An 11664-nucleotide genomic window follows, 5' to 3' on the forward strand; every position below is an offset into this window, starting at 1 on the left:
AGAGCAATTGACCAATGTCTCTTTACTGCTAGGCTTACCAACAGCAAATTACAGATGAGTTAGTGTCCTTTTGTTTCTCTTCTCTCACTCTCCTTGTCCAGAGACATTTTGTTGTAAAGTTTCAGTGCAGCTCACCTCCAGCCAAAGGTAATCTTTTTAGATAAGTACTCAGTTGCTCTGAATTTACTTATAATTATAACCTATTTAATCACAGAAGAACCCCTGCAGAGGTGGAGTTCAAGTTTGCATACAATAACAGGAGATCACAGTTTTGAAGTCTAGCACAGATTAAAAACCACAGATGTACCATTTATATAAGACACACACTGATTGTCTCTTAAACTACACATTGACTCCTTATGAACATTATTTTTTAAATAAAGTAGTGCATCTAGGACAATCAGTCGCACAATTCACACAGCCCTGAAAAGTTTTTCAGTGCCAACTACCAGTTGGTCATGAAACGTGAGTGAGCTTGAGACACTGTCCATTCCTAAGATTCAACCAAGGATTGGCTATGACATTGGAACACCTCTGCTTAAGAAGGCTATGTCCTTCCCTCCTTTCCCTCACAATTTAGATTCGTTTGTTTATTTTTGGTGGTATTTGGTTGCACGTGGCTAGAATGCTTTCGATCACTTTGCAAATCAGTAAAACCAATGATCTAAAACTATGATAGGATCTTAAGTATCAAATGGTTTGTCCATTTCAGGTAGCTGGTTGGCAGGCCCCTCTAAGGCCTTTCATTTTTCCTTCTATGCCTCCCGGGACATTGATCAGAAGATGAGTCTGAGCATCATACCATCTAACTCTTTTAACCAATGCCTGGCTAAAACTGGAATGTCCAGCTCAGTATATTTAAAAATCACCCACAAAAAGAGGTTCTGCAGGTCCTCACAAAACCTGGAATTTCCACGAAGATGTCTGATCTTTATAATCCAAGCAGTCAGCATTGAAGTTAAGCTTCCAGGAGGCAGTTTGGTCCTTATAATCCAAGCAATCAGTGGTTGAGTTAAAACCCAAGCTTGAAGCTCCATATCCCTGGGTGGAAAGAGAAGCTGGGGACTGATTGAGATGGCTGGTGACTGCATTGGTACCCATGGGACTGAGTGTGGTCCCTGGTCCAGGAAGCTGGTGATGCATAGGGGTCAAATAAGATCCACAGTCCATGCCCCCAAAGTAGGAAGTTGAGCCAGCATATCCTTGACTATAACCTGAAGCCTGAGTATAGGTCATGGGATAGGACCTCTGCATGCAGGAAGAGGAGGTGGACAAGGGATCTGACAGTGGGGAGATGGAAGCTGGGCTCCAGATAGACACCGGAGCACTGCTGCTGGAAATGGCTGGGACTGAGGTGCTAGAGGGGGGAGTGAATTGGCCACTTGTTCCGCTCTCTGAACTCACTTCCCGAGCAGGAGACGTCTTCTTTTTGGCAGGTCTCACTTTGTTTTGACCTCCATTCTGCTGTTGCTGCTGCTGTTGGCGGCACTTAGCTCTTCGATTCTTAAACCACACCTTGAAAGGGAAAGAAACTTCCTTAACATGGTTTCAGTGACTCCTTAAGGAAAAGAGTGGCTCCCAGATTATCAATCTGTCCTAGATGGACAGATGAGCTAAGCAGACAATCTCTCCTGCCAGTGAAACTCTCATATATGTTCCTGGAAGTATAAGAAAGTTGGGGAGGCTCTATCTAAAAGCATTTGACCCTGCTTTACTCCTAGCTCAGAACAGTAAACTTTAAGATAATCACCCAAATCATGACTAAAAATTCTCCCCCTCACTTTCCTATCTCTTATTTCACCCCAAAGACACACATGCACATAAGACCCAGCTGCATTTTGGAACACTCTCACAATGGAATAGAACATATCTATGTCTTCTGGATGGGAACATAAGAGAAGTGAGGGAAAACAATCTGTTGTTATATGCCAGCAAGAACAGCCTAAATTCAAACAGTTTACAGTCCATCTTCCAGGTAGCAACTACTAATATGTAGGTTGGTTCCATCACTCTACTTTTTGTCTCTTCTAGAAAGACTCACAGAAGAAAGCTCCCAGGAGAAATGATCCTGTTGAGGAAGAAGGTCTGAAAGCTACTATTTGCCAAAACCTACTTTATGCTAAGTGGAGTGACTCGTATATACTCTGCTTTGAGCTCAAAGACAGACTTCTCTCCTAGGCTCAAGTCTGAGCCTTCAGGATAATGCCACTTGACACATAGATTATTTACTGTATTATGTTCATTGGCTGGTCAACTTTGCCTCTGTGTGTAACTTTGAAAATTCTCTTTACCAGCCTTCTTCATGTTCTGCAATGAAGGTGTTGTGTTTAGTGTGTGAGGGGGGCTTACGGAAGCTAGTGGCATTTTCTAGGCAAAAGTCCTTAGTTGTCCTCTTGAATGAGCTCTCCACGTGGGTGTCTTAACTGTGGTAAAAATGATGCCGTGAAGGCTGAGCACAAACCACCAACCATGCAGAGCCATTTATTTTCTTTCAGTTAAGACTTTAGTTCAAGCCTCTCAAGTGCTAGAATTTCTTCTATCTGACTTTGAAAAAGGCTCTTCTTGATCTGCAGTTCATGCTGATGTGTCCTAGCCGAAGGGGAGTCCCAGGTGTACATGTGGTTTAGGTGCTAGACATTCTTTCCAGAGAAATCTATATGGGACTTGCATTCCAGAAGAGTTGGGAGTTTACTTTCCTCTCCAGCTTAAGGTCAAGTTAAGGGGGAGTAAGGGGAGGGGGGAAGGTATCATTGGGATACCATGTTGATATCTTATCTGCTGAATGGCTCAGATCTAGCAAATTCTGTTCCATCCCTAAGAAGTCAAAGAAAACACTCTTACTGTGTAATTTCTTCTTCTACCACCAAACTGACATGTGACCTTGAGCAAGTCATGTACTCTGTTTCTTCATCAGTAAAAATACTGGAACTATCCAGGAGCTAAGCTTCTTTTACCCCTAAAAGTAGATGAGAATGGGAGGGGGTTGTTCCAACGGGGGAAGGGAAGAACTAAAATATTATGTGACTATCCTTGAAATCTGCCGAGGCTGGGCTTCTGTCCACCAGGGGTCCAAGGGTTCTAGGACTGTGCTTTATCACTGCAGCTAAATCACCAGTCTTACCTTGCCAACTGGACCGGAAGAACCTTGGTTATAGGATTGGGTGGGGGTGGAGGGACAAAAAGGGGCACGAGGAGAAATCAGACACTCAAGGGGCCCTAAGAGAAAAGTTTACTGGCTTCCGATGGAGCCGAGCGTTTAGTTTAAAACCTTCCTTTGGTCCTCTCCGGGACCTGGAACTCTGCTGGGTCCTCACCAAACACAGGGCTGGGGGGAGGGGTGGCACGGTCAGGAAGGATGGCTGTGTCTACCTACATCTGCCCTACCTGCACCCTGGACTCGGGCAAGTTGATTTTCAGCGCCACCTCCTCCCGCATGAAGATATCTGGGTATCGGGTCTTCGCAAATAACGCTTCCAGCACGTCTAGCTGCGCCCGGGTGAACGTCGTCCTCTCCCGCCGCTGTTTCCGAGGGGTGGCTGCGGGACAAGAAGCCCAGGGCCCTTTAGGGTGCGGGAGCAGCTTCTCAGTCACAGGGGTCTCTGCGGGTGTCCGACTCCCGCCACGCCCACACTCAGCACTCCCCTGGTCCTCGCAGCAGCTCAACCCGGACCCTACCCGTGTCCTCCCCCATCCCCTCCCGGTCTCGGCTCCTCTGGCAGACACTGGCCCTTCCAGGGAATGCCCCACTCCGCCTGACGTCGGAGATGGCTCCAGACAGAGCGTCTCCTCGAAAGCTAACCAAAAAAAAAAAAAAAATGGAGGACAAAAAACAAGAACCCTCCAAAATCAACCCCTAAACCATCAACACAAAAATCCCACTCTGTGAAGTCAAAGGATCCCTGAGGACCGGCAGCTTGAACTGATGGGGGCAAATCTCGATTCTGCCCGAGATCTAGGCTTTTTAGGACTCCAAGGGGCCTTTGTTCCTCCATCTTTCAAATGGGGGCATATTTCATACTTCTTGTTCTAGGAGGATTTTAAAAAACAGATCTTATCGGAAAGGAAAGCACTCACACCCGGGGTAAATCACACCTCTAAGGATTAGAGGCTAAGGGCCTGGAGGTCAGAAGGGAAGCCCCAGGCTTGGCGGGGAGAATTTATGATGAGAAACCCGACTTCGCCAAGAGGGCACTTCCGAGGAATTGGACTTCGAGGTACAGGCAGGGTCCCCTCGCCCAAATGACAAGGGCAGTAGCCTTCCTCGCCCCACTCCTACGTTGTAGATCCACCTACTCCCTTTCCCCCAGACCCTGTCCTCTCCTCGGCCGGTAAGTGCCCTGTGGCTTTGAGCTGCTTCTCGGAAGGAAAACCCAGTGGAGACCTCGCCTGGAGCTGGGGCGGGGACGACGCCACCGCCAACCGCGGCGCTCGGGGGAAAGAGTGTCACAACCCCGCGGAGCGGGCGTGGGGAAGGGCAGGGCAGCAGTGCCGCGGGGCTCACTTACCCGGGTAGCCCACCGAGGGGTGCAGCAAGTCCATGCCCGAAGTGGTCAGACTCAGCCCATTGACTGCGTAAGGCGGTTGCTTAAGATAAGACATCATGCTAAGGTTGTTTGGAGGCGCAAAGTCGGCCCAAATCCGGGGGACCCAGCCGGAAGGTCTCGCTTCGCCCGGGGTGGACAGATTCAGAGTCCTGGTGGGTGGGTTTGGAGTGGTGGAGCTAAGGTAAAGCAAACAAACAAACAGAGGTGCTGGTTTACCGCTTCGGAGGACGCAGCTCTTCCACGTTCCGCCACTAACTTAAAGAAGAGCCCGGGCTATGCACTGCAGAGGCTTTTAAAGGACTTGCAAAGCCTCCCCCCCCCTAACCCGCTCCCCTCCCCAGCTTCTCTGAACTAGAGGAGATGCAGAGAGACCAGATAAACCTGTCTTCCCCACCCCCAGCCAAAACTTAAAAAAAAAAAAAAAAAAAAAAGACCCGAAGAAAGCAATACAATCTGCCTCCCGCTCCCCACCCCAACAAAACCCCACGCCTCCAAATGCACACATTGCATTCCTATCCCTACATTTGCATAGGACTCCTTGGCTGGCACTAGCTAATTGTCTCAAACAAAACTTGATTGGGGCCATTTGCAGAGACAAAGAACTCTTTGGCTAAATAAATAATGCAGATAACAAAGGCCATTGGTGAGAAACAAAGAAACAATTCAAGACATCTACCTCTCCCCAGACTGTTGCCTTTCCAAGGCAGATTTTAATTATCTTAGCTTTTTACCACTTTCAACTGCTTCGAACCTAAAATGTCAGTGCACTTAACATCTAAAATACCAACTTGCTAAACAGCAAACTTGAGAAAACTGCTCAACCACTATTATTCCACATTTGAAGTCATTTCCAGTAATCATTTTCACCTAATTAGTAGTCTGGGTAATTAGATTTCGAGGTAAGTAACAGATTTATTAGGGTTTTGGAGAACTTGATTATATGTGTCTAAAGAACTAAAGCTAAACAAACAAGTATTTAACTTTTTATCGACACCCATCAAATATTTAAACGCAGTGCAAAAAAAAGTCTTCAAGTTTGGCACAGGGTGTACTAGGAATTCTGAAGTAAAGTTAGAATCCCACCAATCAGATAATGACAGGCTCCCACATTTGCAAGTAGAAAGGGTGCACATTTGTAGCGCAAGCCGCTTCCATGTTGATTTTGATGTGTAGAGGTTGCAGATCCTGCAGGAGGCAAATTTTCGGGCATTTGGGTGCTCAGCAGCTACAGCAGAGTTTCCTCTGCGCCTTTCTGCACATTCTAGTTTTGAAGAAAGTAGATACACAAACACCCAAAGTTGTGAAACTAATAGAATTTCTCCCTACCTTTCAAGTGTCCTAAAATCCTGTAAGAAAAAGAGCTCAGAGAGGGAAAAGGAAGGAAGAAAAAGAAAAGTTATTTACTTTATTTTGTTGACTATTTCTCGCTCCCTCAAGCAAAGGGATCCAAAATGGATGTTTATAGACTGGCTGTTTGCAATTTTGGCTTTTATTTTCCTAAAAGGTGGCACTTCTCCTGCATGGATCTCTACTTTGCAACTTTGACACTATGAGAGATTGCTTCAAAATGGCGGACACAAGATTAGGAGAAGTTCCCTCTTACTTTTACAGAGGTCCTACTGAGTTTTAAGGACTCTGGATTTTCATATTTACATTGCTTAAGAGATCAAGACACAAAACTCCACAGATGGAACCCAGTTACTTCAGCTTCTTCCTGATTTAAATTCATAGCACAAAAATCATGCTTTTCCACCCTTAGATCTAATTTAATGTAATTTTATAAATGCCCTTGTCGGAGTTTGTATTATTTCACCAATAGAACTAATTTAGTTGCTCCTACAACAAAGACCTGATGTTTTATCTTTTCCTTTCAAGATAGTTATTTGGAGGCTGTGAAAATAATATTGCTTTAAAATACAGTCATGTATTGGTTTTAATAGCCTCTTAGCTGGGGTTCTTTCTTGTTTAATGCAAACTTACTATGTCGGAAAGTTCTGAACTACTATAGAAGCAACTGAAATCATATCGGATGTGCATATGAGAAATATGGAAGTATTCTTACATGTATAGCTCTCACCCAATTAGAAATGCCTGACACATCACACATTAAAGTAGCACATTCCAGCATAAAAAGCAGTTACAAACAGAAAACAACAGGACAGAGATCCTTCTTGGAGCTCCTTTGCTCTACCATCGAAAAATGACCAAAATTCCCGGCATAGACTGTTTTCCATTTACTACCGGATGCATCTTTAAAAGAAAAAGGAACAAAACAAAACTACGACGTGTTCTCCACAGCTAGCTAGCTAGGTATGCGCTCTCCAAAGAAGAGGCCTTAGACACTTCCATCTAACTTTCAAAGCCCTGCCAGGAAGCCTTCTCCCTTCCTCTCTAAGCAGAGCCCAGAAGGGGAAAAAGAAATCCCTTTTCAAAAATACAAGCCTCAAAACATCTGCTCAGGAGGTGGCCCCTGGAGAACTCCTACCTAGAAGGAGCGGGCGGCGGTCTCGCGTTGAGTCCGCGCAGCCGCTTGGCGCCTACACCTCCGGGCGCGAATGACTTGGTCCGGCGTCCCTGCCCGGCAGCCCTGCAGCCTCGCAGCCCCGGCGCCCGAGGTCCTGCTCCACTTGCCCGCCCCGGGCCGCGCTGCCTTATATCTAACGGTCAATTCGTGCAATCTGTCGCTCCCCTCCCCCCTCCTCCCTTCCCCCTTGTTTTTTTTTTTTTTTTTTCATCTTCCAAGGAGCCCATCTACCAGTTGCTGTGTCCTCGCTCAATAATAATTACCTCGTCCGAGAATTAATTATAATAAATGTTTTCTTGATAAACTAACGAGATAATCCGAAGGGCACACGTCCCTTAATTACAGGACGCCGTGCTCAGCTCTGCTTCTCGTCCGGGCTGATTAATTTTCTGCATGATGGAAAGGAAACAAAACTACGCGGACTGGCGACCTGCCTGCGGCTCGGAAGACAACGAAGAGGAAGAGGAGAGAGAAAGAAAAAGGAGATATGCGGGCAGCGCGGAAAACAGCCGGCGCGGGCCTCCCTCCGGCGAACTCGAGTGAAAGTTTCTGACCTCAGGGAATCAAACAACGCTGCCACTCGCGAGGGAGGGAGGAAGAAACGTGCCAAAAGGGTTGGCCTTGACTATTAATTATGGCGAGGAGAAAGCCCTGGTGTTAGTTCTGAGAGCAGAGGTCTGGGTATCTACCTGCCTTTGGGGGGAGGGGTTTCCTCTTCAACTCCTCTCTTGTGCTAATAACTTTGGCGACGGGAAAAAGTCCCGAGGAGAGCACGAAAAATCCTGACCCCCGAAGCTCTGGCATGCAGGGAGAATTTCCAGGAGTGACCTCCCCGTCCCCTCCCCAAGCAATCCACCAACTCAAGGGGCAACGCGGCTCGGCCTTCCGTCCCCGCACCCCACTTCGGTCTGTAAGGGAGGAAAAGGCCGACTCGGCGGGATTCTGACGGGAACTTGGGCTTCAAAAAGTGTGTCCTGAAACCAGACTGTGATCTCAAGAGTCATTTGAACGCTTCAGCACGAAGACTTCTTCGGAGTTTGAGGCGCGACTCATTGCGGAGGCTGGGTGCCGGCTGAGACCTTCTGCTGGTTCTCCCCCGGGCCGACCGAGATTGGAGGCTGGGCCTCAGCGCCCGCTTGCCCCGGCGCGACCCGGCCCGCGCCGCCCGGGTGTCTCCGAGCCTGGGAGCAGAGAGCGCGAGCGCGCAAGCAGGCCGGGCCGCGGCCCCTGTCCGAGAACAACCGAGCGGCCGCCTTCCCACCGGAAGGATTCCAGTCCCCGGCTCCGTGCGGCCTCGGGCGGAGCAGGGGCCACTCACCGCCACTTCTGCCCGCCCCAGGTGCGCGCCGAGGGCTGCGAGGGGCGGGCCCGGAACCGTCCCCAGCAGTCACGTTGGAAAACGACTCTTCCACGCTCGCTCGGTCTAGGACCACAACACATAACAGCCATGGCGGGGGGTGGGGGGCGATATGGCACCCCGGGTTTTTTCCCCCCTGGGTGGGGGGAAGTGGTGTTCAAAAAGAAAAAGGAGATTTGAAGGCCCTCTGGAAGAGGCCGAGAACCTTGGTGAGCTGCTCTTGGCTGGGGGAGAGGGGGCCGAAAAGAGCGAGCGGCGAGCGCCGGGGCGGAGGAGATGTCGGCGCTCCCCGCCTCCTCGGTTATCCTCTCGGGTTTCCTCTCACGTTCATTAGGGACAGGCAGGAGCTTGAGCTGCGGCCGCCGGCGCCCGCCGACCCGCCGGCAAGCCGGGCTTTGGGCGCGCGGAGGCGCCCAAATTATTATTATTATTAACAACATCATCATCATCATCATCACCATCCATCCATCCATCCATCTAGCTACATCTGCATCTTTTTGTCTCGGACTCTGAAAACGTCCTTGGGATCAATCCAAATGACCCCAACCACATGTGATGTCCAAAGCGCAAAGATAGCAGGGAGAAGCCCAGAATGGGCGTTGACATAAAACAAAACCACAAACAACACCCCTCCGAAATACCCCACATCGGACTCGGAGGGTTTCCACGACGTTTTGCGAAAGCACCGACCCCAGGAGCGCGCTCCCTCCCTTCCTCCCACTCTCGCCCTTATCTCCAGATCACAAATTTTTCGCAGTGATCGTTATTACACCTCAAAAATTTGCAAGGGTAAAAAAATACATCAGCCTTCAGAAGAACTCCACGTTCTCAAAGGTGCATCAGTGGGTCTATTAGAGGCACTGGGATGATGGTAAACAGAGGGACACGTAGATATGGATATAGACAGACAAGACAGACAGACACTTACCTTAGAGCCACATGGGAGGTTGGGGGGGGGGAATCAAATTATCCTTCAAAATTCCAAATAGCCAGCTATCCTAAAAGAAATCAAGAGTATTGAGTTAGAAACCTTGCAATCTTCACCCTTCCATGAAAAGTCAAACACAACAAAAAATATTTTTCTAAAGAACAGAAAATAAGGAAAGTCGTTCGAGTTCGAAACGCGCGTGGGCCCCTCTGTGATACATACAAAGTAGACGTGAGGAGGGCTTCTTTGGCGATTTTTATTTTTAATAACAGTGGAGGCTGAGTTGGAGCTGAGGTCGGTTCCGCTCTCAGGGAGATTTGCTGAGAAAGCGCCTCTCTGGCAACTTTTTGACGCAAACTCTCCAACCAATGGCAGGGAGAGAATGATTGACACATCTAAGCCAGAGGGAAAATAATAAAAACACACAACAGGGGGAGGAAAACAGGCCGCTGCTGCACGGGGGGACGAGCAGGCAACAAATCCAGGCCTCCGACATTACCAGAATGTTCTTGAAAGACACTGGGCTGTACTTAAAATATACATTATGGGCCGGAGCATGTGAACTTATTGTATAATTAAAATGATGGACAGGGAGGCCTCTCCGTTCCTTCTCCTGTTCTTCCTTTCCTCTCTTCCCCCCACCCCCCTTTTTTGTTTTTGCTTTTGTTTTAGGGAAGGGGAGAAAGGAAACCCATACACCTTAATATGGGAAGATACAAATATTTAAGTCAAGGTTGGAGAAGAGTGAGCATGGGAGATAGCTGGTTATCACATTCCACGCTAGCAGTAAGTGTGTAGAACAGACACAGAAAGCTAGTGAGACTGAAGGTTAAAAACACGACTCTGCGGTCTCAAACAGGGTCAGACCACGCTGAGGGGACCGGGAAGGGTAGAGAAAGGAGGCCTGGGAGTGAAGCGTAGGCGTGTAGGCAAGAGAGATGCAGATACCCAAGTCCAAGAACAAACTATTTTCAAAAACTCAGTGTCTCTCTCATTCTTTATGTCCCTATAAACGTCTCCCGGCCCCCAAGCAAGAGACCCGGGCTCCTGGTTTTCGCGCAGGTTTTTTAGGGTTTTAAGAAGCCCAAGGCAGCCTGCAAAGAACACAAATCCAGGAATCTAACCCCAGGGGCGGTTGGGGAGACAACAGGAGCCAGGTCAGGATTCGGGGCTGTGAGAGTGGGGTCGGCAGGATACCCGGGGAGGGAGGGGACGTGGGAGGCCCACGGTGGAAATAATCAAGAGTTTCTGCGTTAAAACAAACGCTACCCCAACGCCAGCCGCGGCGGGGCCCGGAACTAACCGAGCCCGCGCGGCCCGAGCCGGGGGCTGGGAGCCCGGAGGCTGGAGAGGGTCGGCACCCGGGGACCGAGCCGGAGAGAGCGAACCCCAGCCCAACTTTTCCGCCTGGCACAGAGAGCGGGGCCCGACAGACCTGAGTCCCCAGAAAAGCAGAGGCGGATTGGGAGGGGTGGGGTGCGGGTCCCAGTGGACAGGCTGAGGGTGTGTGAATGGCCGGGGGGGGTGCGCGGGGAGTGGGGGGCGGAGAGCAGAAAGCAGTTCCTGCCTCACAACTCCCAAAGCCGGAAAAGAAATATAAAATCTCTTCCTGAACACCCTCCCCCCTCCAACCACGCCGCCACGGCAAGTGGGCCAAAGAAACAGCTCGCCGCTTTTAATTTGGGGACCTATGTTAATGAAGTTGGTTAATTAATTCGTCGCTTTGTTGTCGGTTCTTATACTGTATGTGTAATCAAATGTGGCCGTCCTTGGGATTTCCAGCAATTAACGAATTACGCGAGTGCGCACGAGGCAGCCAGCGCTCGGCAGCCCGGCTGGGCTCTGGCTCCGGCTCGGCCTGGGGCTGGACACTCGGCGGCCGCGGCCAGCCTCGCAGGTGTCTCTAGAGCTCTGGGCCCCGGGTCCCCGCGAGACCTCGAGCGGCCCGGGGTCTGCCCAGCTCCTCCCGGGCCCTCCGCGAGCGCTCCAATCCGAAGAGACCCGTTGGCTGTCGCGTACCCAGGAGTCAAGACTCTCTCAGGGGGCCCGGGCTGGGGGGAGGGTGAGTACGGACCCTTTTTCTCACCCCGCCCCCACTGTACTAAAATGCTTGACAACTGCCCCGAGGCCTTTAATTGGGGAGGGGGGGTAGAAATGCCCCAGGAGGTCTGGCCCGTGCGGCGTAGGTAGGGAGCTCTGGGCCAGTCACCATGCTTTCGATGAAGGAAGGGCAAATCCACCCCGATCCCACGAGCCAGAGCCTCCTTCCTACCCCAAGACAGGACAGTGTTTCCCCCCAGTTGTACCACAG

General features: G+C 49.8%; 1 protein-coding gene across 2 annotated transcripts; it reads right to left on the bottom strand.

The window, feature by feature from the left end:
• Positions 1–894: 894 nt before the first annotated feature.
• On the bottom strand, positions 895–4602 carry OTX2 (orthodenticle homeobox 2; the record flags this gene model as incomplete). 2 transcript variants are annotated; one of them, XM_081228905.1, is made up of 3 exons in its annotated part: positions 895–1515; positions 3385–3536; positions 4506–4602. In XM_081228905.1, the coding sequence occupies 3 exons, from the start codon at positions 4600–4602 to the stop codon at positions 895–897; spliced, it is 870 nt and encodes a 289-aa protein (XP_081085031.1). The 2 variants fall into 2 exon arrangements, with proteins under 2 accessions (XP_081085031.1, XP_081085030.1); XM_081228904.1 differs by having other exon boundaries at positions 3385–3560.
• Between the last annotated feature and the right edge of the window lie 7062 nt (positions 4603–11664).

Source organism: Mesoplodon bidens (genome assembly GCF_964165515.1).
Source record: "Mesoplodon bidens genome assembly, chromosome: 3".
Classification (NCBI taxonomy): domain Eukaryota; kingdom Metazoa; phylum Chordata; class Mammalia; order Artiodactyla; family Ziphiidae; genus Mesoplodon; species Mesoplodon bidens.